Raw genomic sequence first — 24,719 nt, forward strand, 5'->3', positions numbered from 1 at the left:
AGAAATCCAGAATGACTGAGTTAACTGAGATTATGGGAAGCACAAAGCATAGCTTCTAAAACAGCCAATTTATAGAGACCGTTGAACACCTGGACAGCCCCTATACTACAGAACGTTGGAGCATCTGATCTTCAGCCCTCTGGCCCAGGATCATCTGACAGACCTAGTGATGCAGAATTATTAAGGGCTGATTACTCTGTCTTGGCAGATATAATCAGTCGACTATTCTGCAAGTGTGTCCTTTTCTGGACAGTAATTTGTCTGTAGATGGAAAGAGGCAATTCTTGCCTAGTGGCTGTCTCACCACAATTGGAGTAACTCCAAAGATGCTCAATTTCTTCTTAGAATCCAAGATAGGAAGCTGTGAGGAGAAGACAGGTGTCTAATCAAAATGAACATTAATACAGAAATGTTGTAACGTCAATTCTGTGGACTTCTGATGTTTTGAAAACCAACTATCTATGTAAGGCTATCTGGACTGTTGTCTGTTAACTTCTCTCAGCTATTTCTAAAGAAAATATAGAAAACTCTCTAACAATAAACTCAAAGCCATGAATTTGCTATAGGCTTTTTTTTTTTTTTTTGGTTTTTTGAGACAGGGTTTCTCTGTGTAGCCCTGGCTGTCCTGGAACTCACTCTGTAGACCAGGCTGGCCTCAAACTCAGAAATCCGCCTGCCTCTGCCTCCCAAGTGCTGGGATTAAAGGCGGGCGCCACCACCACCCAGCTTGCTATAGGCCCTTAACTCATAGTCTAACCGTCTCAGAGAAGTTAAAAAAGTTAAAGGACTGAGTCTAAGCCTTGTATTCCTAAATGTGTTATACAGGCGCAATGCCTATGATAGTAACAATATTCATCTCACTTTTATATTAATAAGAAGCTCGTACCAATAAAAACCTTAAATTTGAAATCAAAGTAAATTTGGTACCATTTAAGAAATTATAACTTCATCTTAATAACAATTATACATATTTCTACCAGTAGGTTATGGCTATGCAATAAATCCTAGCTAATCCTCCCTGATCCGCCAAAACCACTACTTTTCCCTAGAAAGACAGCCCAATATTAACCACCTCAGTCCCCAAGCCCAGGGAATAGGGGCGCCGACTCTTCATTAACTTCTTCAAGCTGATTATGGGTGTTGAGATATTAGAAGAGGGGTTGGGGGAAGAATAAATTGATAAGCCTCTGACACTGTGTCTTCACTGCATCCAGCTGGAATTCCAGGACATCAGAGGTTCGAGCAGGTGTGCTCAGCTTGCCTGATGAGTAGATACACCAAGGCTATGTATTCTGCAATATACAATTCTCAAAACAAATTTCAGTATCAAGATAATTGTTTGTTTGAATTCTGGAATCTAGTCTTCTAGCTTCCTGCCTCTATCATGTCTAATCCATATAATTCTGGGAATTTCTATGAAGGTGTGCTCCCACCATCCTCCCATTTTCAACTTCCTGCTCTCAAATTCCTCAACACTAGGGAATCCAAACTTCCAGGCACTAAGGTCCTCCACTTCCACTGATGCCTAACCCCTTACCCCCTCCAATTACTATGAGGGTGTGCTCCCACCATCCTCTCATTCCCGCCTCTGTGCTCTTGAAATTCCCCCACACTTGGGAATCCACACATTCAGTCACCAAGGCCCTCTACTTCCACTGATGCCTAATCCCTTACCCCATCTTTCCTCTTCCAATTACTATGAGGGTGTGCTCCCACCATCCTCTTATTCCCACCTCCCTGCTCTTGAAATTCCCCAACACTAGGGAATCCAAACTTTAAGGTACCAAGGCTGTCCACTTCCACTGATGCCTGGCAAGGCCACCCTCAACTACCTATACAGGTGGAGCCGTGAGTGCCCTCCTTTTGTGTTCTCAGGCTGGAGATTTTAGAATGGCTACTCCAGCTTGTTTCTTTGGACCATTTGCTTGAAAAATTGTTTTCCAGCCTTTTACTCTAAGGTAGAGTCTGTCTTTGCACTGAGGTGGGTTTCCTGTATGTAGCAAAATGCTGGGACCCAATTATGTATCCAGTCCATTAGCCTATGTCTTTTAACTTGGGAATTGAGTCCATTGATGTTAAGAGATATTAAGGAACAGTGATTGTTGTCTCCTGTTATTTTTGTTATTAGAGGTGAAGTTATCTTTGTGTGGCTATCTTCTTTTGGATTTCTTGGAAGAGGGTTACTTTTTTGCTCTTTCTAGGGTATAATTTTCCTCCTTGTATTGGAGCTTTCCCGCTATTATCCTTTGTAATGCTGGGTTTGTGGAAAGATATTGTGTAAATTTGGTTTTGTCATGGAATATCTTGGTTTCTCCATCTATGGTAATTGAGAGTTTTGCTGGGTATATTAGCCTGGGCTGGCATTTGTGTTCTCTTAGGGTCTGTATGACATCTGTCCAGCATCTTCTGGCTTTTATAGTATTTGGTGAGAAGTCTGGTGTAATTCTGATAGGTCTGACTTTATATGTCACTTGGCCTTTCTCCCTTACTGCATTTAATATTCTTTCTTTGTTTTGTGCACTTGGTGTTTTGATTATTATGTGACGGGAGATATTTCTTTTCTGGTCTATTTGGTGTTCTATAGGCTTCTTATATGTTTATGGGCATCTTGTTCTTTAGATTAGGGAAGTTTTCTTCTATAATTTAAAAAATTTTTAAATGGAAAAAAACCCTACACAATATGTGTCCTGGCCCAAGCTGCTGCTCCGGTCCACGAGTCAGGGTCTAGCAAGAGAGAGAGTGCGGGGGAGAAGGGGAAGAGACTCGAAGAATGGAGATAAACCAGAGTGTATGACCAAGTCTCGTTTCTCCTTTACTGTCTTGTCTCTTGTAAGGAAATCCTGGGTATTTATAAGCACAAGCAAGGGACCACAGCTGAAGACTCTTTACCACGTGTGCCATGCAGCTGGGGGCACTAACAACAAAACAAGATATGTGGGATAAACAAGATGTTTATCAGAGTGTGCTCAGCTGTTGTAGGCTGTTGAAAACAAGTCTCTTGTCAGGGTATATGGCTCGAGATGGTTGCAAAGTTGATAGCCGATTTCTGCTAGGAGTCAGCTCCCAACAAATATGATACTTATTCTTCACCTAAACATGGTGCCCATCAACATTTGTGCAGTCATGAATGACTGCTTATGGAACTCTGGACTCCTTCCTTCATCTTTAAGCTCTTTGTTCTAAAAAGCAAGGAGGCATTGTTTTTATTCAATTCTTTTAAAAATACCATAAAACAGGGCTTGGAAACCAACTCAGTCAGTGACGTGACTGCCATGCGAGTATGAAGGTTGGGGTTTGGATCCTCAGCACCCACATTTTTAAAAGCTCAGGGAGACAGAGACAGAAAGCTCTCTGGGTCTGCCTGGTGGGTCAGTCCAGCCAATTGGTGAGCTCCAGGCTCAGTAAAAGACCCTATCTCAAGAACTAAGGTGGGACCTGCAGTATGGCTCTACTGGGAAAGGGACTTGCCTGGCAAGCTTAACTTCCTGTATTTGATCCCAGAACTTATATAAAAAGCCAGAGGGAGATCTTTCTATGAGGAAGACACCCCACACTGACCTCTGAGCTCCACTTGCATCCTTACTGTATTGACCCGACCCTTGGGCCTAGGAATTCGTGGACACGAGAAGGACCGCAACCTAAAAGAAGACCGGGCGAGACAGGGAAAAGGACTCAAGGAAGCAAATGCTTGTCAAGAGTCATATATTTGGGCACAAAGCGCTTATTTATAATACATTTTGCAAAGGGAGGGGTAAGAGGGATCCAGGTGATGGGAAAGTACAGAATCTTCTTGGCCTGTGCCCTGAAACAATGGCGGTCTAGCTGCTTTCCTCAAAAGATACGGTACACTGCTTTGAGTCTATAAGTCTATCTGTAACTGTCAAGCAGAATCTTGTGGTTGCCAGGGAGATGAAGCTGCAGGAGACATTGTGCAGGTGGGGAGAAGTAGGGGTGAGGGTGAGAGGCGAGGGTCCTGGCCTCTGACACTGTATTAGTTTAATCTTCTCTAGAAGAACAGAACCCACAGAGTGAATGTATATTCAAGAGAGGCTTTATTAGCTAGCCTTTCACAGTAAGGTCTGTATCCCTCTGAATATGCTGAAAACCCAGTAGCTATTTAGTGCATGAGGCTGGGTGCCTTAGTAGTCCCAGGCTGGCACTGGAGGCCTGAGGAGCTCCTGGTCTTCAGTTCACCTGGGAAGGCTGATGAAACTGGGTTCTGATGGTAACATAGGACAGTGGGGACAACCACAAATCACCCCTTGGAAGGTTTCCTTCCCACTCCCAACTGGGCTGAAACCCACATTTAGGCTGATTCTTCCTACTTCACATTTCCTGATCAAGAGAAGGAAAAAATTTTATTTGGGGTACAAAACACAAAATAAGTCACCAATAAAAGTCACGTGTTAGGTAATTAAAATGTTTTCATGCCATAAGAACACACTTATAGTTGGATAGAAATAAAAAGATTTAAAAGACAGTAATTGGAATTTGTTTTCTGTCTAGTTACAGAAGCTGGCCATTTAACGTTCTGCTTAACGTTTACGATTTAATTTCCTGTGTATGTACTTGACGCTATAATCCTAGGTGTCTCTGAGGCAGTAAACGGTATGATAAAATCTTTAATGGTGTTTCATAAACTGTTACAATTTGTAACTGCATTACATAAGTGTTTGATATTTATAGTCAACTTATACACTGTATATATATATATGTTTTTTGTTTTTTTTTTTTGAGACAGGGTTTCTCTGTGTAGTCCTGGCTGTCCTGGAACTCACTCTGTAGACCAGGCTGGCCTCGAACTCAGAAATCCGCCTGCCTTTGCTTCCCGAGTGCTGGGATTAAAGGCGTGCGCCACCGCCCGGCAGTATATTTGTTGTTGTACTACTTGATAGTTAATAGAATTCAACAGCACAAAGCCAGAGTTGATCTATACACTTCTGTAAGAGCATAGTCTAAGACAGAAGGATCCCAGGTTCGTGGCCAGCCTGGAGTCTCTGTCTTCAAAACAACAACAAATGCTACAGGTTGTATCTCTCATCTTCCACTTCTTTGGAATGCTAATTTGAACAGCATGCAGGAGTCTGAGTGTACCATCTCTTTTTTTAAACTTTTTTTTCCCCCATGAGACAAGGGAGGAGACGCGCGGGAGCGAGCGGGATTCGAACCGGCGGGGTAGAGAGAGAGTGCAGAGGGCCCCGCGCTCTCTACACTGCAGGCGGATGCGCCACCGCCGGTTCGCTGCTGAGTGTACAATCTCAAGCTGTTAAATTCCACATTAAGAGTTAACCACAGAGTAACCGAAGCGCAGCTGAGGAAACAATTCTCCAGAGGCAGAAAGGTCAGCTACCCTGAGAACTTGTCTGAACCTGAAAAAACAGTCCGGACGAAGGTGAAACTTAAAAGCACAGCCTAAGCACAGGCAGGCTGCAAAATGCAAGTTACTCTGTTAGCTTGAACAGGCAGGGGATTAGGGGAGCAGACTGCACGGGTGAATAAGGGTGTCAGCCTGCCTCTCCCTCGGCGTGCAGGTAACAGAGAGGATTTGTGCCATTTAGTAGCTGGGAGGATCTTTGTGGGGCTTCTGTGAGGACGACAGGGGAGTGAGGTTGGGAGCCGAGTTGCAGGGCAGTAAGGAAAAGAGAAGAAAAGTGGCTTGCTGGGCATGCCTGGTTGCCTTGGCGACGGCGTAGGGGCGGGGGAGCAGGTAGAAGTCCGGGGGCGTGGCCTTACATGCGGCCTGCCCCGATCCCTCACGGCCCATGTTCTCTCTCACGCTCCGCCCCTCCTCTGCTGACTCAGCCTCCCGGCTCCTTTCTCGGTCCCGCCCTCCTCCTCACGCCCCGCCCTTCCCTCGCGCCCCGCCTTCCCCCACGCCCCGCCTTCCCCTCACGCCCCGCCTTCCCCTCACGCCCCGCCTTCCCCCACGCCCCGCCCTTTCTCGTGCCTCAGCCTCCCCTGCTTCTCACACACCCCGTCCTCCTCACGCCCCGCCTTCCCCTCACGCCCCGCCCTTCCCCCACGCCCCGCCTTTCCCTCACGCCCCGCCTTCCCCTCACGCCCCGCCCTTCCCCCACGCCCCGCCTTCCCCTCACGCCCCGCCTTCCCCTCACGCCCCGCCTTCCCCCACGCCCCGCCCATTCTCGTGCCTCAGCCTCCCCTGCTTCTCACACACCCCGTCCTCCTCACGCCCCGCCTTCCCCTCACGCCCCGCCCTTCCCTCGCGCCCCGCCTTCCCCCACGCCCCGCCTTCCCCTCACGCCCCGCCTTCCCCTCACGCCCCGCCTTCCCCCACGCCCCGCCTTCCCCCACGCCCCGCCCTTTCTCGTGCCTCAGCCTCCCCGCTTCTCTCACGCCCAGCCCTTTCCTCACACCCGGTCCCTTTTCTCTCTCGGTTCCTTGCCGCCAACCGTCAGACCGAGCTTGCGCTCAGCAGCAGCAGCAGCAGGGAGCTCGAGGCCTCGCGGTGGCCGGTCGGGCGCCGCAGAAAGGCAGCTACGCGGGCCGCGGCCTCGGGGCGCAGTGGGAGCCGGCGGGGTCGCGCAGGTGCGGCCGCGACCCCCGCGGACATGCGGCGGGTCTCGTAGGTGTTGTTAGCAGGTATGGGGACGGAGTATGTCTCGGGGTACAGGGCAGGGTCGCTCTCCTGAGGACCTGGATCAACTCCTGCTCCTTCTGGAACTTTCCATGGCCTTATGTTCACACGTGGTAGCAGCCCAGTAACTTTGTATAGCTGTTTTAGGAGAGATCTCCGGGGACAGTGGCAGGAAAACTGGGTCTTCGTGACTGGGGACGTCAGTTGCAGAATTCCTTGGGCCCAACAGGACTGCCCCCTACTCACTTCTGTTCCAGCCTGGCTCCTGGGAACCTCTGGAAGAGATAGGAAATCGTGGGAACTGACAAGAGGTCTCAGGCTGTCACCAGTATTTCATCCCACATGAAACTGTTTTAACGCTGTGTGACTGGAGCCTCTCCATAACCCACTTGAGGTCCTAGACTTTCCACTTAAGCAACAGCCTCCTTTCCCACAACACTGGCAGAAGTCCCCACTCGAGCTGTCCTAGGCACTGTTCCTGTTAAATGCCAAGTTGGCTTTAAGGTCCTGGGAATGCAGAAGACAAGTGATGTAAGCTGTCCCTCAAGTGTGGTTTGACTGATAACTACATAAGAAAAACGATCCAGAGTTTTGAATCTTCCCAGAAGGGTGAGTTAGACAGGACTGCTAATGTGTGTATACATGTGGTCCATGGGAGTGGGAAAGCTGAGGCAGAGATCTGAAATGCCCATCTCTGTGCCACATTTATAATTTTTTAAAGATGTATTTTTATTTTATGTTAATCTAGTGTTTTGCCTGCCTGTGTGTAAGTACACCATCTGAGTGCCTGATGCCTGTGGTGGCTAGAAGCAATTGTGGGATCCCCTGGAACTGGAGTTACAAAAGGTTTTGAGCAGTCATGTGGGTGCTGGGAAACTGAACGCTGACCCCACTATAAGATCAGCAAGTGCTATTAAGGCCTAGCCATCATTCCAGTCCCATTTTAAAAATTTTAATAGTTACCTATTTATTTTAATTGAGTGTAAAATAGATTTCATGTCATAGTGCTATTTACACTCTAAATGTCGTGGTTAAAGATTTATTTGAGGTATATACAAAGCCTTTGCTTGCTGTTTTAGTTTTGGGCGTTGACTATTCTCCTGTATTAGAGTAAGCCACTTTAAAACTCCAGAATCTAAAGCTGGTGTGGTGGTACACACCTTGAATTCTAAGACTCAGGAGGCAGAGGCAGAGGCAGGCAGATCTCTGTGAGGTTTACATAGAGAGCTCCGGGCCAGCCAGGGCTATTTAGAGAGACCCTTACTCAAAAAAAAAAAAAAAAAAAAAAAAAAAAAAAAAAAAAAAAAAAAAAAAAACCAAACAAACCTATAACACCTATTTAACACGGCTTTTTTCTAAACCACCTGTCTCCAAAGAGCATGGTGTTAACTATACAGCATAATAAGCTGAATAATAGCCATCTAAAAAAATTAGCTCCTAATCCCTGGAGCCTGGAAGTGTTTTGAAAAAAAAAGTTTTTGCATATGTGATTTAAATCAAAGATTTGTTTTTAAATTTTAGATTTATTTTTGTGTATGAGTATTTTGCCTGCATGTACGTATGTGTGCCATGTTAGTGTCTGATTCTCATAGAGGTCAGAAAAGGGCATCAGATTGCCTGCTGTAGTTACTGATGGTTGTACACTATCATGTGGGTGCTGGGAACCTAACCCAGGTCCTCCGAAAGAGTGCTCTTAACTATGGACCACCTCTCTAGCCTCAAAGTCAACAATCTTGAAAGGGAGGGATTAGCATAAGTTATCTATTTGACCTCAGTGTAAACTCGAGGATCTTAGAGAAGCAGAAGGAAGTGGGGAAGGAGGTGAGACTACGAAGACAGACTAGAGTGTGGCTAAGTCTAGGAATGGTAGTGATCAGCATAGATACAAAATGGGTTCAAGGAGAATGGAACGTGCCCATATCTTCCTTTCAAGCTGCTGGAGACTGATACTGAACTATCACCTCCAGAACCACAAAAGAAGAGGTATTTGCTGTTTCTAGCTGCTATGTGTGTGGTAATTTATTACAGTCACTATGGACACTGAGTATACAGAGCAGTGCACCTAAGTCATGTAGAACCCGCCATGAATGAACACTTTAAAACTATAGCCGACGTAGCAGTGGGTATAGTAATGGAGTTACTATATTTTCTTGAATTCTATAAATCTTAAGAGAGTGACTAGGGAGTTCTATAAGGAGGAAGATGGTGGTGTATAATGAGGTCACCGGCCATTTAAGCCAATTTTTAAGACTTCTACTTTTCAGTTGATGCATCACTGTTTATGTTTTCTAAAGAGAGCAAAGGATAAAGTGACACACCACAACAGTGACAAGCATGGCAAGATAACCTAATTGTGTAGTAGTAGCACTCATGTCTTGGGGGTAACCAACAGCAGTCTGTTGGATTTAAGGCCCATTCAATACAAGGGAGCTCATACCTGTTACTGTAAAACCTAGTCAGCTACTCGTGTCTGGTGAGATTGTGGACACTAGGGGAGAACCTACCACTTCCTAAACCAGTATGTTTTCTGTGTTTTAGATGCTTGTTTTTATACTCAGGTAAGTGTAGCTCTCACCCTTCATCAAAAAAGCTGCTTTATGCAGCTGAGACCATTACAAAACGCCATAGATGGTTTAAATGCAGAAAACAACTGACTAAGGTGTCCATTTCCACTCAGCACATCTCCAGTACAACCTCTACTTAAGGCTCAGGGAATATCCGTGAAGAGGCTGTGGAAAGATTGTAATAGCCCGAGAACCAGGACATCTGCTGTAAGATTGTGTCCTTTATATATGACAGAGAAGCTGTATCCATGAAATCTCAAATGTATGGCTGCCTAAACAAGACCTACACAGTGACAACACCAGTTGGCATGCCCATGTGGATGAGAGAAATTTCACAAGGTCCCATCATCATAAATGAAGAGCCACAGGCAATCAAGAGGTGCTTGGAGAGGAAGAACCAGTCTTCTCTAGGGACAAGGCCCCTGAGAGGTTTTCCAGTCCCAAATGGTCAGCCCAAAACACATGCATATACAAGCAACACCAAATGGACTCAGCAGGCTGTATGTATATACACGTGTATATGTGTATGTATATATGTATATGCAATAATATTTAGAGAAGAGTTCATGAATTTGAGAGGAGTTGGGGGAACAAGGGGGAAGTTGTAGGTAGGGAGAGGGAGGGCTGGAAAGTACTTAAATGTAGAAGTCACATGAAATTATCAAAAATACAAAAAATGAAATGTTAAAAATTAACATATACTTCTTAGCCATTATTAGATTTCTGTCAGGTGTCTATTAAAGAAAAGTTGGAGACTCCTGGGTATCCAAGGTCAGAGTGCTTCCATGGGAAGCAACCTGGCTGACTCCAAAGCAATAGGGATGAAGATGTTTTTGTTGTTCCAGGATTCTGAAAAAAGTAGTGCTCAAGTTTAACTGATCCACTTCTGTGACCCAGACAGCTATTTCCCACTTCCCCTCTTCAGTCCTCCTGAGACTGCCTTGTGAGATATAATTTATATATTATATACTTTTACCTATTGTAAGTATACAGCTTAGTAATTTTCAATAAATTACAGAGTTGTGTAATGAGCCACATCATTCAGTTTTAAAATATGTTTGTTACCCAAGGAAGAGTCCTCCTCCCCATTTATAGTTGGCCTCTGACCAGCCCAGCACCAGTCCTGGTCCCTTTTGAGCTTGATCTACTTTAAAGTTAGACTGGTCTACTCTAAATGCCTCCTAACAGGCCTCACACACACTTTTAATACTCTCCACACAGCTGCTGAAGGAGCATGTGCCCCTGGTTACAAATCCTTCAGTGACCGTAGTTACAGCAAGTCCCAAAGCCCTTGATGGAGCCCATGCACCTCAACCCTGCCAGCATCACCAACTTCTTCTCAGGGTATCCAGACAGAGCCGGTGAGATACTGTCCTTTGAGCACATTTGCTCATAATGTCCATGAGCTGGCCTCTCATCTCACAGTCACACTGAAGCCTCACTAATCTTATCACTTTTGTATGTAGTATTTTAAGAAATATCATTCAAATCAAGCACCCCTCAGAAAGGCTTTCCTTCACTGACCTACTCTAACTAGTGTGGTCCTAATCCATCTCATCATATGCTGCTGTTCTGCACTGTTTTCTTCATTTTACCAGTTACTCTCCAAAGTCATACGTATTTTAACTGAAAAATTTTAAGGTTATATTTGTATTTCCATTAGTGTTTCTCTTTCATTGGCAGACCCTTGGTTGGTCTTGATCTAAGACAGCTCTATGCTTGGTAGTAACAGAAACTTTATTTATGTGAACCACCCAAATGCCACAATAATTGTTATTATCAAATGCTTGCTCTTTGCGAGGCTTTATGCAAAATGTTTCATGTGCATGTGGTGTTTTGCATAGGTTTGGCCTTCATAGATTCATATATTTGAATGCATGGCAAAAGGGAGTGGCACTATTAGGAGGTGTGACCTTATTGGAGGAGGTGTGGCCTTATTGGAAGAAGTATGTCACTGTGCAAGTGGGCTTTGAGGCCTCCTATGCTCAAATTCTGCCCGGTGTGAAATCAGAGCCTCCTCCTGGCTGCCTTAGGATCAAGATATAGAACCCTTGGCTTCTCCAGCACTGTGTCTGCTTGCATGCTACCATGGCCATGCTTCCTGCCATAATGATAAGGGACTAAACCTCTGAAACTAAGCTAATCCCAATTAAATGTGTGCCTTTATAAGAGTTGCCTTGGCCATGGTGTCTCTTCAAAGCAATAAAACTCTAACCAAAAGAGAAGTTGCTATCAGGAACTGGGGTACTGCTGTCATAGGCCTGACCATGCTTTTGTTTGGAGAAGTGTGGATTTTTGGACTTTAAAAAGCAGTGGAATGCTTTAAGTGGGGCTTAATGGTTCTATGCTAGTAGAAGCTTGGAAGACAGTGGTGCTAAGGGGATTTGAGCCTGGATTAAGAGGTTTCAGAGGAGAATAATTATAATATGTGGTCTAGAGACTGTTCTTGTGATATTTTAGTGAAGAAAATGTAGCTGCTTTTTGACCCTGTCTGAAGAGTCTGCCTGAGACTAAATTGAAGAGATTTACATTAATTGTATTGACAAAGGAAATCTCAAAAGAGGCTAGCATAGACTCTGTAGTTCACTCATATAAAGAGTGTTCTGATCAAGTGTAGCAAGCTTAGAAAGGAAAAATACAAAATGTATGGTTCAAGGATTAAAGGGGCACCAGGAAGTGGAATGGAGCTAAATCCTGTGTTTAAGGATATTAAATGGAATTAAGGAACAAGATCACACTCAACTAAGCCTATTGTTTATGTGTTTGCCGTTCTACTAGGGATAGTTAAATCATGTTAGGCATTATTATGACCTGGTTATTGTTTTCATTTGGACAAAAGGATTGTGTTGTCAAATTGACATGGATGGATTATGATGGCTATCCTCAGTTGTCAACTTGACTATGTCTGGAATGAACTATAATCCAGAAATAGAGGGCACACCTGTGATTGAGGCTCTCTCTCTTTTTTTTTCTTCAGTTAAGCAAGAATTGTTGAACCCACACTCCCAAGACTGATCCTTCAGGATCACAGCCTAGACTCAGGAACTAAGGCTGGACCTTGAACATTTCTCAGGGTCAGCTTATAAAGGAAAAAAACCACAATGAGCACATGTGAAGGTGCAGGAATTGCTGTCTGGTGGTCAGCTCTGACTTAGCTATTTTGGCTAACTAGACAGAACAGTTCTGACCTTCATTCTGATTAGTCCTAAGTGGAGATTTTGTTTGTCAAATTTCTTAAGATTAATCAACTCAGAACATACAGAACATAACAAGGTATTGTGATCCTTAAGGCAGAAATAAATAAAAGAAAAAAAGGTTCCTGTGTGGCAGTACACACCTTTAATCCCAGCACACAGGAGACAGAGGCATGCTGATCTCTGAGTTCAAGGCCAGTCTACAGAGCAAGTTCCAGGACAGCCAATTTTAGGTAACGAATGAAATAATTGAAAACAGAAAACTGGTGAAGATGTAATAGATCAAGAGGCCATGTTCCAGCCCCAGCAAGTAGCAAAACTTGGCAGCTTTGGCTATGTGGCTTTGGCTTTAGAGTCAAGAATAGAATGGGTTACTGGGAAAATTGATGCTGGTTAGCTGATGCTGAGAAATTAGTGATGATCAAGAAGAGACAAGCATCACTGAGGTGAAATCTTCTGGGAAATGTTTTCTTCGAGCACAAAGAAGCTGTGTTCTAGAGATAGATAGATAGAGATAGATAACTAGAGAAGATAAGGTACTGGCAGCTGGACTTGGTAACATGTAAGAATCACCCAGGTGGTACTGGTTTTGAAGGCATGCAGGGACAGCTGAGGTTTGGTACTGTGAGAAGAAAAGGAAGGCCATTGGTAAAGGTACAGCCTTAGTAGCAGTCAAGGGCCAGGATGAAGGGGTCATACAAAGAAGTTGAGGTTTGGCAACATGAAGAGAGCCTATAAGAAGCTATTGCTGAAAGTGCAGCCTAGTGACAGTGGAAGACCCCAGTGTATTGGAGATGCCACTATTATGTGATGACCCCAAGAACAGCAGCAACAATGGAGTGGAATCAGCCAGCGCCTAGAGTGCTACAGAGAGTAGAGCTGGAGAAGTCACCCAAGCCCTTTGGAGGAGCCCAGAAGATCATGAGTAGATCCCCAGACATTGGAACAAGAAGCTATGAAGTTGAAGTTGCTTTGGAGACCCTAAGATGTTAGAGATGCCAGATACCTGCTGAGGAGTTGGACATCAGACATGGAGATGCAGAATTGGAATTTGCTCAACTGGTTTTTGGTCTTGATTTGGTCTAGAATTCCCCCACGATGACATTTTGGAATAGGAATGTATATCCTGTGATGTTGCAAGTATGTGATATGCTTTTTTTATTTTGATTTTATAGGGGATTACAGTTAAGAGATTGAGTGAATCTCAGAAGAGACTTTGAACTTTGAACTTCGAACTTTTAAACATTGTTGAGACTGTGATGGACTATGGGACTTTTGAAGTTAGACTAATGCCAGCTTCTATATTATATTACAATAGCCCTATTTAGTTAAACCAGATCAATTCTAGTTTTTGTGTGTTCATGGACTTATATAGAGCTTGTATCTTCTTTCTGAATAAATAGAAAGATAAAGTCATTTATTATGGGGCAGTAAGTTGCTGTACACACTCCAAATGATAAAGATGCATTGTAATCCATGTCATTACTACCCTACTAGGTGGTACTGTATGCATGTATTTTGTGGCAGATCCTGTATAGGAGGGCTTATGCATGAGTTCTTTAAGTTAACCTTTGTTCTTGTGAAGTATGCACACCACCTCCATCCATATCATAATCGTACAGATGTCAAATGTTGTCAAGATTACAGAGGTAATGCTTCCTAGATGACAACCACTAGGGAAAAGGAGTGTGATTGAGAATAAAATGCAGGGTGGTCAGTGGTGGCGCATGCCTTTAATCCCAGCACTTGGGAGGCAGAGGCAGGCGGATTTCTGAGTTCGAAGCCAGCCTGGTCTACAGAGTGAGTTCCAGGACAGCCAGGACTACACAGAGAAACCCTGTCTCCAAAAGCCAAGAGAGAGAGAGAGAGAGAGAGAGAGAGAGAGAGAGAGAGAGAGAGAGAGAGAATAAAATGCAGATCAGTGTGATGTTAATAAGCAGTTTGTGATTAATTAAATAAACACTCTGGCGGTAAGTGCTATTCAATATTACTCTCCTTATACCTTCAGTCTACTTTTAGGGGACTATACACCAACCTTGTGAAATCCTCAGTCTTAAGTTTCTATGGAAGATAGAATGGTCCATTACTGTGTGAATCACTAATTGATAAATCTGTGAACCTGAGTAGAGCTACTTTTAAGTAACATAGCCAACCAAAATAGGACTTAACTGTAAATCATCTTGCCTTGGAGATGTTCAATTGCAGTCGGGTCCATCTTTAACAAGGGTCCTATGGAAAGAAGTCAGAGATGAAGACTGTTCACTCTAGGAAAGGAGTTACATATTCTCCATAGCCTTTTGGAGTTCAAGGAGGAGGAGTAAGTACTCAGAAAATGCCTCTGAGCACTTCAGCTCAGCTGAACTAAAACCTACAGATGATCTTCAAAAGGCCTTAATATGTGGGGTTTAATTTCCAAGGCTTTTTCTGCAACATTCCAACCATGATTGCCTTTGTCAGTTTTAAGGCTCTTTTCAGTGTGAACATATGTATAATTTAAAATGATACAGATATGTTTGTAATAGACCTTGGGCAATCCCAGAACAACAAGCCAACACCTTACCTCTGTATTTCACTCAGGTTTGAAGTAGATCCTTGTAGGTCTGGGGATGTAGCTCAGTGACAGTGACAGAGAGTTTGCCTTATGTGTACCATGCTCCCCAGTACCAAATAAATAAATAAATAAATAAAAATAAAGGCATTCATGCTACAAATTTCTGAAAGAAAAAAAAAAAAAGACTTGTAAGTTCATGTTATGATTCTCAAATTATCCAGGTACAGAGCTCAACAATTTTATGGTTTCCTGAGGAAAAATCCTTCAATTCTAGAAATCCTCAATAATCTTACAAACCAGTGCCTACAATTAGAGTATTTCAGTTCTAATGTAAGTGTCACAAGGTGGAGGAACATGAAATCACTGATCGAAATGAGGATATGGTCATTCTGAACTATTACAAACTGAATTGCAGAGAGCTGTTAGTTTTTGGTTTTGTTTTTTGTTTTTTTTTTTTTTTGTTTTGTTTTTTTTGTTTGTTTTTTGCTTTGCTTTATACACTTTTGTTATTCTAAAGTTCACAAAATAATTGGCAACCATTCCAAATAGAGGTACCAAGCATCTTTGTAAAGAAATGGCTGCTGTAAAGTAAAAATACCCCAACCCTATGCTGTTGTCCTTACTCTGAGGGTGGGAGGCTGTATGGTACTGGGTTTATAATCAGGCAGGCTTGTATTTTCCAGGCAGGTACACTACCAACTAAGCTAACTTTTCCACACTTTCTTATTGTGGGGAGCAGGAGTATGACCTGTGCCCACACCTCTGAACTTTAGCCCACAGAAACAGTCTCCATTATGGTACAAGTGCTGTTCAGTAGAAGGCATGGAGCCTGTCCTAAACCCTGAACATCTGCCTGCTGCAATGCTGGCTGTGCAGGGCCTCGGCATGTTGGGCTAGTAAGCCACCGGTCTGCTGTACTCCTAGCCCCCAGAGAGTGTTGTGTGTGGGCCCGTTTGCATATCCTTCAGTGAATAGTAAATGCAGTCTCCTCAAACTTAGGGTCACAACTGCTGTTTAGCTGAAATTCTGACATCTGCTGGTCATGTTTCTGTAGTGTCTGAAATTACTAGGTGTCTTATATTTGCTGTTTATGTGGTATCTTGTCTTTACTTTTTCTTTTAAAATTATTTTGTCATTATGAGGGTGTATATACTTGCTTGAGAATGCTTACTTTGGAGTTTTGTGGAATATCCTTTGGCTTCACATCTGTTGTTTGGTGGAGGAGACTTGACCAGCAGAAAAGATTTTGTATATTATCTGACTTTTGTGTGCATTTTGTATGGAGATGGTCTGCTTTTGTTTGTTCTCTTCATTTCAGAGCAGGGCGCCTGGACTGCACATGCCCTCTTCCTATGTAGTGTTTGTGGTAATGGGGAGGTAGGGGTGGGAGGTGTAGAGGGAAGGTCCAGTGTCTTCTGTTTTGTTCCTACTGGGTCCTTATTTTCACCTCTTCCATCTTCTCTTTCCTTTAGCCTATTGTCTTCAGGAAAAGCTACCTCTTTTGAAGTAAAATTCTCTTCACACTGCTACTCTGAGGCTGGTAGCCATACGCAGCCATGTGGCTGCAGGTTTCGGCTTCTGTAGTCTCGCTGTCTCAGAATGCAGTCGTCTGCACTGGTTTTGGCTCACGTCTGCACCTTTTAAGTTTTTCCATTTGCTTCTCCCATTTCTCCACAGAAGTGGCTCCCAGCAGGATGGTGGAAACTGCCTCAGGAGGGAGAACTGTATTTCTAGATATTTGAAGGTATTCTGTCTTTAGAGTACTGACAATGTGAAACACACATAGTTTTGTTGGTTTTCATCTTGATTTTTTGCTTGTCTGAGTAAAAATAAGAAGTTTGGAATTAGGCTACCATCATTATTTTCCAAACTTAGAAGCATCTTCTTGATCAAATATAAAACTATAAATATTATTTAATATCAAATAAATTTTTCGGCTTTTATTAATGACATCCGATTTGCTGATTTGAGGTCTTTGTTAGGGAGATAATTTCTATTATTTAGCACCGTAATTTTATTAAGACATTTAAAGAATAACTGCCCCCACTCAGATCATTAGTTATCATAATAACTAAAGTATTAATCTTTAAATTTTAGTTTCTTTTTAGTAACCCTTTGAAGGCTGGGCATGGTGGAGCACCCTTAATTCCTGAATGTACAAAGCAGGAGTAGGCAGATCTCTGTGATTCAAGACTAGCTTGGTGTTCATAGTGAATTAATTCTAAGCTAGCCAAGGATACCTTGTTTTATCTAGGTGACTTTGTCCAGACAAAAGTAACAAAAACTCCTTTGGTCTTAAAAGTCAAGTTTTACAATAAAATTTGACTTGCACATTAGTTTTACGTAACAATAAGGTATTTCTGTATTTATAACTATTTTTCTAGAGGAAAATGTCGAAAGCATTAACAAAGCCTGCTCCTGTTTCCCTGTATGCTTTTTCAGTAAGATTGTAATAAAGAGTGAATGCTTTATCTTTCGTAGACAAGAACTGAATGATCATAACAGGGAAGCGCTCACATTTCAAGATCTCTTAAGAAGAGGTAGGAAATAACATGGAATCAAAAACTTGTGAGTCAAAAAATGAAGATCTTTTATCAAGTGGCATCACATCCAAAGGAGGTATGTACCTTTTCTAAAGCATAAACAGGGTGGGGATGCAAATTAAACCATCTTCATAATAACCATCTTAGTGCCTAGTTTTTAGTGTGCTTTATTTTTAACTGTAAGGCACAGGACTTAGTTATGAATGTCTACTGTGCTGTTTATAATTCTGTTTTTGAGATTTCCTAGCTTTGTAACTGAGCAGATCTGGCCTTAGCATGTTTCCACTATCTTTTATTTAAAAATTGTTTCTGTACGGAGGTGATGCTCCTGCCTCCCTCATACCTTCATTTCCTCCAGTGTTTCTTGGTTAAACTCAGCTCATGCAGATTGTCTGTCTTTAGGTATAGCATTGTTTTCTTAACATTTACCTCCTGGCGGCCTAATAAGATCCTAGGGGCACAACTTCTTGACCTCAGAAGTTTTGTTTTCTGTTTAAGATTTGCTTTACTTGTACGAGTGTTTTGCCTACAGGTGTTTGTGCATCATATGTGTGCTTGGTGCCCTCTGAGGTCAAAAGAAGGTATCAGATCTGATGGATCTGGGGTTACAGATGGTTGTGAGCCACCATTTGGGTCCTGGGAACCAAACCTGGATCTTCTGCAAGAGTAACAAGTGCTTTAATTACTGAACCTTCCAGCCCCTTCCCATCCCTACTGACACATCGTAGGAGCAAGTGTTGGACTTCTGTCATCAGTCTCTTACCTCAGCTCTCTACTATATTATTGCTATGGAGCTCCTAGTTTCCTGCCTAATGAAAGTAGTGGCTCTCAACCATGTCATCGCTTCCTAACCTTAGCCTTTCCAGTTTTAAACAGTGAAATGTCTTAGATTCACACTTGGAAATTCTGATTCAGTAGGTCCAGAGTGGGGCTTAGGTACAAGTGTATTATTTTAACGTTTCTCACGTGATCCTGATAGACTGCAAAGCTGGACAACAGCTGTGACAGACTCTGCTGTTTACTCCTGGACTACCACTCTGCTGTGTGCATACCAATCACTCGCCGGTGCCCTTGCTCCTTTATCATTCTGCATCCTCACAGAAGCACAAGTGCCTATCAGTCCTGCTAATATCTCCATATTTGTGCTGAGCTGCTGGAAGATGTTTGCTGTGGATCTCTTACCTAAAGTCTGCCACTCAATAGTCATGGTCTCCTGCCTCAGCGGGGTCCTGATGCCTCTGAGAAGTATTTCCCTTGACCAAGTCTCTTCCTAATTTCAAAACTATGTCATACTAAGTGAGATCCACAGACCAAAGAATGACTACCAGGCTCCTCCTGGTCTTTATTTTCATCCTCCAATGTGGCAGCAGCTTTTCTCCTTCCCAGGCTATCCCATCTGTCTCAAGCCCACTGGTGGTTACTGTGTTGCTTCCATTCTTGAGTGTCTCTCTTCTGTTCTCCAGACTGCTTGCTTGTCACTCCTACAAACTTGAAGGTTCTTTGGTTCCAAGGTCACGTGGTCACCCTCTTCCCTAGCCTGTCCTCTGTGCATCCTGTGTTCTTGGTGCTCTTAGCTGTGCTTTCACTTGCTGTTTTCCCATGAGACCTGTGCTCCTTCAGGGTTTATTAAAGAACCCCTACAGTAGTGTTTGCCTCATAGTGGTTTTATGAATAATTAATGAATTCTCTAATATTTAGGTTCTTCAAGCCCGTTTTTTGTAACATCTACTCATGGTACAATAATTGAAAACGCATCTTCAACTGGGACTTTAACACAAATTCCCTTTTTTCCTAAATATGAAGTGGATCTTGATTCTCCTAGAAAGTCTACCCCTTACCCTGGAAAAGAGCATATTGAACGTGTTTTGGAAGAATATTCACATCAAGTTAAAGATTTGCAGAGAAGACTCAGCGAAGTGAGTTGCATTCTCCTCTAGCCTCTGGCACTATTAGGATAGGAGGCATGTTGTCTTGAAATAAAACTTAACCCCTCTGAAAGAAGACATCAGTCAGCTAAACCTGTTAATTTGATCTCTCTTTCTGTTGGGCTAATGAGATGTTTAATGTCATTTTCTTCCTGGTAATAATAATGTCTCAGTTTCATGCTGTAATTTTAGTAAAATCTGAATGCTTCAAATGTTGTACTTAATGACACTCATCTGCTGTTAATAATTGGTTTAGGCCTGCTGTCCTGCTATTATGATACCTGACTTCTCAAACAGTGGTAGAAAGGAAGATTTTACATGTATGTACATACAGATGATTAAATAGATTTTACAAGTATTGTCTAAAAATGTAAGTGGACCTCATCTAGAATCAAACTGTGTATTAAGTTCAGTAGTCTACTTTGTAAAAGCCAGACTTCTTACTACCACATACAAGATCTTCACGCTAGACTCACTCAGTACCTGTTCTCTCTGTGCCCCCTCTGTCCCAGCAGTGCTAAGCCACTTGCTTATCCTGGATGGACCTTGTAAATCTAGATTTCCATGTCTCCCTACTTGACTACTGGAAGATTCTTATTATCTATCAAGGCTCAGTTGAAGTATTTCCTTCTCTGAAGCCTTTCCTCTAGACAGCATTGTGCGGTATTGTTTGTACATCTGAGTACAGAAACATGCTATTCTGCCTCATCAGACTAGATGAAGACTGTAGATGAGCCTACAATTTTATTAAAAATGTGAAAAATTATGTGCCATTCTATTATACACATAGCATACAAAAATAAATAAGCCAAGGTTCTCTCTCAAAGGAGTTTATAATTTTGGAGATGATCTAGTCATGTAAACAAGTAGTGGTGAGACCTTGTGATAAATACACCAATAAGACATACAGAGACAGAGGAAACACAGTCATACTAATAGAGAAAAGAAACAGTAATTGGGCAGGCAAGATGGCTCAGTGGGGAGAGATGCTAATGCACAAGCCTGACAACCTAAATTCAAACCTTGTATCCTACAAGGTGTCAGGAAAGAATGGATACCAGAGTTGTCCTCCCAAATACAGGAAGGGAGGGCGGGAGGGAGAGAGGAAGAGAGGGAGACAGACGGGCAAGCAGGCAGGCTGGCTGCCTTAATTTATTTTCTATGTCTAATTTATTTCTTGTCATCTGCTAGTAGAGTATGTCACACTTGACTGGTCCCAGTAAAATCAGCACTGTGGCCACTTGTAATATTTATCAAACAGTGCTGTTAATTATATTCCTATGTAACAGAAATGTGCTAGGTACCAGATATGTGAAGATGTGGTATGATCCTCTCTTTCCTTGGGGATCTTCAGCCACAAAGGGTCCACAAGAGGAAAGGTAGCAGAGACAATGAGTGTGTGTGTGTGTGTGTGTGTGTGTGTGTGTGTGTGTGTGTGTGTGTGTGTGTGTGTTCTGCAAGCCCTGTGAATATGTACAGTGAATGATGACACCAGAACCAACTGCGGGGAGGCAGATCAACTTTACTTGGGGTGATTCAAGGCTTACATAATTTTGGGGATGGGAGTCAGAATATATAGGATGGGCAAAGGCTGAAGGCTTTTGTACTGAAATGCCTCATTAGCATGGAGAAGTTCCTTCAGAATTCTGAGGTGCTAGCTGAACTTGTTCTGAAGATAGAAAGGAAGTTGAGCCTGTAATCTTAATCAAGGCTCCATGGCATTATGCAGACAGAGGGGGGCGGGTTTTGTTGAACTCCCCAGACAAGGGCAAAGTAGGGGAAGCTCTGCCATTGAAGGGATTCCTCCATTACATGCCCAGCTCAGAAGACTATCTAAACAATGGTAGAGTTCAACCTTAATTAGCAGGGTTTTCCTACAAATGGGAAAGACATGGTCTCTTCCTCGTAGACTTGTGTTTGAGATATTTAAAGTAGGGGAGACTATTGTGAGAGTTGTGCTAGTGGTGATAGGAAGTTTGGGGAGACTATTGTGAGAGTTGTGCTACAGATGGGATGAATGGTGGTGACAGGAAGTTTGGGGTTGTGATACTTGGTGTTCCTTTTCTAACTTAACTTTGCAACATTTGACACAGTAACATCTCTACCCTCTGATATATAGTGCCAGGTGTCTGCCTAGGGCCTCATGCACACAAGGCAAAGACTCTATTGCTAACTGCTGCTACTTCCCCCCTTTCTTCCTCTCTGTGTCCTTTATCAAACACCTCCTCTCCATCCACATTTCTTCCTCCCTCCCTTCCTCTTCTTGCTCTCCCGTCTTTATTCTCCCTTAAAGAGTTTCACTGTGTAGCCCAGGCTGGAACTCCCCCTGCCTTATCTTCTTAACCTTTGGAAGTTTAGGCATACGCTGCTGTGGCCAGCCTTAGCATCCTAGTCTTTCTATTTTGTTATTGTTTGTTTTCGGGTTGTTTTTGAGATAGGATTTCTCTGTTTAGTCCTGGCCCAGCTGTCCTGGAACTCACTCTGTAGAGTAGGCTGGCCTCAAACTCACATGGCCTCTGCCTCCTGAATGCTGGGATTAAAGGCTTGTACCACCACCAACCACCTGGATCCCCAACTTAATTTTTCTTTTTCCTTCCCTTCCCTTCCCTTCCCTTCCCTTCCCTTCCCTTCCCTTCCCTTCCCTTCCCTTCCCTTCCCTTCTTCCCTCCCCTCCCCTCCCCTCCCCTCCCCTCCCCTCCCCTCCCCTCCCCTCCCCTCCCCTCCCTTCCCCTCCCCTCCCCTCCCTTCCCTTCTTCCTTTTTTTCCTCCATGGCTGTCTCAAAAACTTACTCTGTAGACCAGGATGGCCCCAAACTCAGAGATCTGCCTGTGTGCACCACTACCACCCAGCACCCCATTCTTTATGACTGTAATCTTCATGTATGGAAGTGGAGTCTACATGCTCCATCCCTACATTATCTTTGTTTTGTTTGGTTGGTTTTTTTTTAGATCTTTATTTTTTTCTGTTTGCTTAATTTTAGTCTCTATTTTTGTATTTTAGAATCTTTTCATTTTCAGTGGGTTTTGCTTTTTATTCATACTCAAAAATAAGGTAATAAAAAGCTACTTATTATACACTTGTCATTAGCTGTTAGTAGGGAGAGCTTCAGTGTCTGGATTTGGAAATGTCTGAATTTTTCTGTAGGTGAACACCTTCAGAGTTTTAGTTTTGTGTTTTAAGAGTTTATTTACTTGTATTTTATATGTATAGATGTTCTGACTGCATGGTGTGTATATGCATCATGTCCACGCAGTACATGAGGCCAAAAGAAGGCATCAGATTCCCTGGAACTGAAGTTATAGATGGTTGTCAGCTGCCATATGGGTTCTGGGAATCAAACCCTGGACCTCTGCAAGAGTAGCCAGTCCTCTTCCACAGAACCAACTCACCAGCTTTAGAGTTTTAGATTGTAGTGGCTTTTGCCAAGCATTTAAGTAAGTTGAAGGTAAAGTTTGAGGTTTTTTTTGATACATAATTTCAACCAGTTTTCCAGTTTTAAGGGACAAAACCTTTTCCCATTTTTGCATTGAGCTGGAAGACAGGTTTCAGAAAATGGACCAAAAAAGATCAAATCAGGGGAGCTTGTTGATGTTTTCCACTTATCTAGGTGAGAAATTATTTACTGGGCACTGAATGACAACAGTGAAGGAAGGAGGTTTTATATATATTTAACAATAAATTAATAACACATAACCTTTGGAAAACTATTATCTATAGATCTATATTTTGATGGTTTAATCTCTTTCTCTATATATAGATAGATTAATTTGTGTGCTTTTTTTCAGAGCAATGAATTACATGAGAAACAAAAATTTTACTTAAGACAGTCAGTCATTGATTTGCAAACAAAACTTCAAGAAATGCAAATGGAGAGAGATGCCATGGCTGACATCAGGTGGGGGTTTGTTACCTGAACTTTCCCTCCTCCTCCTGCAGAAGTTCTAGAGCTTGGGCCAGGGTCTGGGCCTGGTAGGCAAGTGTTCTGTCAGTGACATACATCCCAGCCCAGAAACTGCCTTATGGTTTTATTCCGCATACTGGTATAGTCCTATATACTTGTAATCTCAGCACTTGGGTGGCTGAGATAGGAAGATTGCTGTGAGTTTAAGGCCACCCTGGGTTACATAATCAATTTCAAGGCCAGCTTGGGATCTATAGCAAAATTCTGTATACATTTTTTTCTACTCCTTATAGTAAAATTGAATGTTATCAATGTTATTTCTTTTCTTTCATTCATTTCCTAGACGAAGGGAGAGTCAATCCCAGGAGGAGTTACGAAATCAGCTTCAGAATACAGTTCGTGAACTTGAAGCTGCCAAGTGCCTTAAGGAGGATATGTTGAAAGACAGCAGCACACAGATAGAGCAGCTACGAAAAATGATGCTTAGTCATGAAGGCGTGCTTCAAGAAATCCGAGCAATCTTAGTTGACTTTGAAGAAGCCTCAGGCAAGAAAATATGTGAACACGACAGCATGTCTACCTTGCACTTCCGCAGCCTGGGCTCAGCTATTAGTAAAATCCTAAGAGAATTAGACACAGAAATCTCTTTTCTTAAAGGGAGGATATTTCCAGTAAGTGGTGAGAACACTGCTTTATATTACAATGCATTGAGAGATAGTTTGTAAAATCCTTAGAAGTAAGCCAAGTCTTCATATTTTGTTCACAATGCTGTCTCCTGATAGAAAACTAGCTATTTTACCTATATAGCTTAATGGAAGTATAGCCGGTGTGCAAGTCCTATAAAATACAGGCATAGAGCTTCATTTAGTGTTATTTCTATGTATAGCTCCCTAAAACATTCCTTTCATAGAATTACCAACACCCAAATTAATATCTCTATTTTAAAACCAGGTAGAGGATCAGCTTGAAACCCTGAAGTCTGAATCACAGAACAAAATAGAACTATTACTTCAACAGCATCAAGATCGGTAGGTGTGACTGAGACAAAAACTTACAGGGATACTGTATTCTAGTTGTAGTCTCTTGCCTGTAGTTCCAAAGTCTATAAACTCAGAGGTAACTCAACAACAAAAATGGCCTTAGTGACTTTTAGCAAACTCAGTTAGTTTTCTTCTGACAACCATTAAAGCTGTAGGGAAGACTTTATTTAAGCTTCCTTTATTACGGCTTATTAAGCCTAGAGCACTGTAAGTTTTGCTACAGGGGAACAAAATAAGTTCAGCTCCCATCACAATAAGGACAAGTGGAGATTTCCAATGAGGAGGACGGTGAGGGCATTGGTGGACTGAGTGTTACTCACATAGGCTTGATGAGTCTTCCTAAAGGTAGGCCATGGAGATAGATTTTCAAGCTTAAGGGTAAGCAACTTAATCACCTGTCAACAA

General features: G+C 42.7%; 1 protein-coding gene across 6 annotated transcripts in view; it reads left to right on the top strand.

Annotated features, from left to right (window-relative positions):
• Window positions 1-6,312: 6,312 nt before the first annotated feature.
• The window catches only part of Ccdc158 (coiled-coil domain containing 158), a 59,044-nt gene continuing 40,637 nt past the window's right edge, over window positions 6,313-24,719 (top strand). For 2 of the 6 annotated variants that reach the window (XM_076926487.1, XM_076926489.1), the window contains exons 1-7: window positions 6,458-6,600; window positions 16,582-16,648; window positions 17,386-17,523; window positions 19,146-19,363; window positions 23,159-23,268; window positions 23,618-23,945; window positions 24,226-24,302. In XM_076926487.1, the coding sequence (XP_076782602.1) occupies window positions 17,457-17,523; window positions 19,146-19,363; window positions 23,159-23,268; window positions 23,618-23,945; window positions 24,226-24,302 (800 nt within the window). In that variant the 5' untranslated portion in view covers window positions 6,458-6,600; window positions 16,582-16,648; window positions 17,386-17,456. Of the gene's footprint in view, window positions 6,601-16,581; window positions 16,649-17,385; window positions 17,524-19,145; window positions 19,364-23,158; window positions 23,269-23,617; window positions 23,946-24,225; window positions 24,303-24,719 lie in introns of all 6 variants that reach the window. The other 4 variants (XM_076926490.1, XM_076926486.1, XM_076926491.1 and 1 more) reach the window with 4 other exon arrangements.

This window comes from Arvicanthis niloticus, chromosome 27 (genome assembly GCF_011762505.2).
Source record: "Arvicanthis niloticus isolate mArvNil1 chromosome 27, mArvNil1.pat.X, whole genome shotgun sequence".
In the NCBI taxonomy this organism is placed as follows: Eukaryota; Metazoa; Chordata; class Mammalia; order Rodentia; family Muridae; genus Arvicanthis; species Arvicanthis niloticus.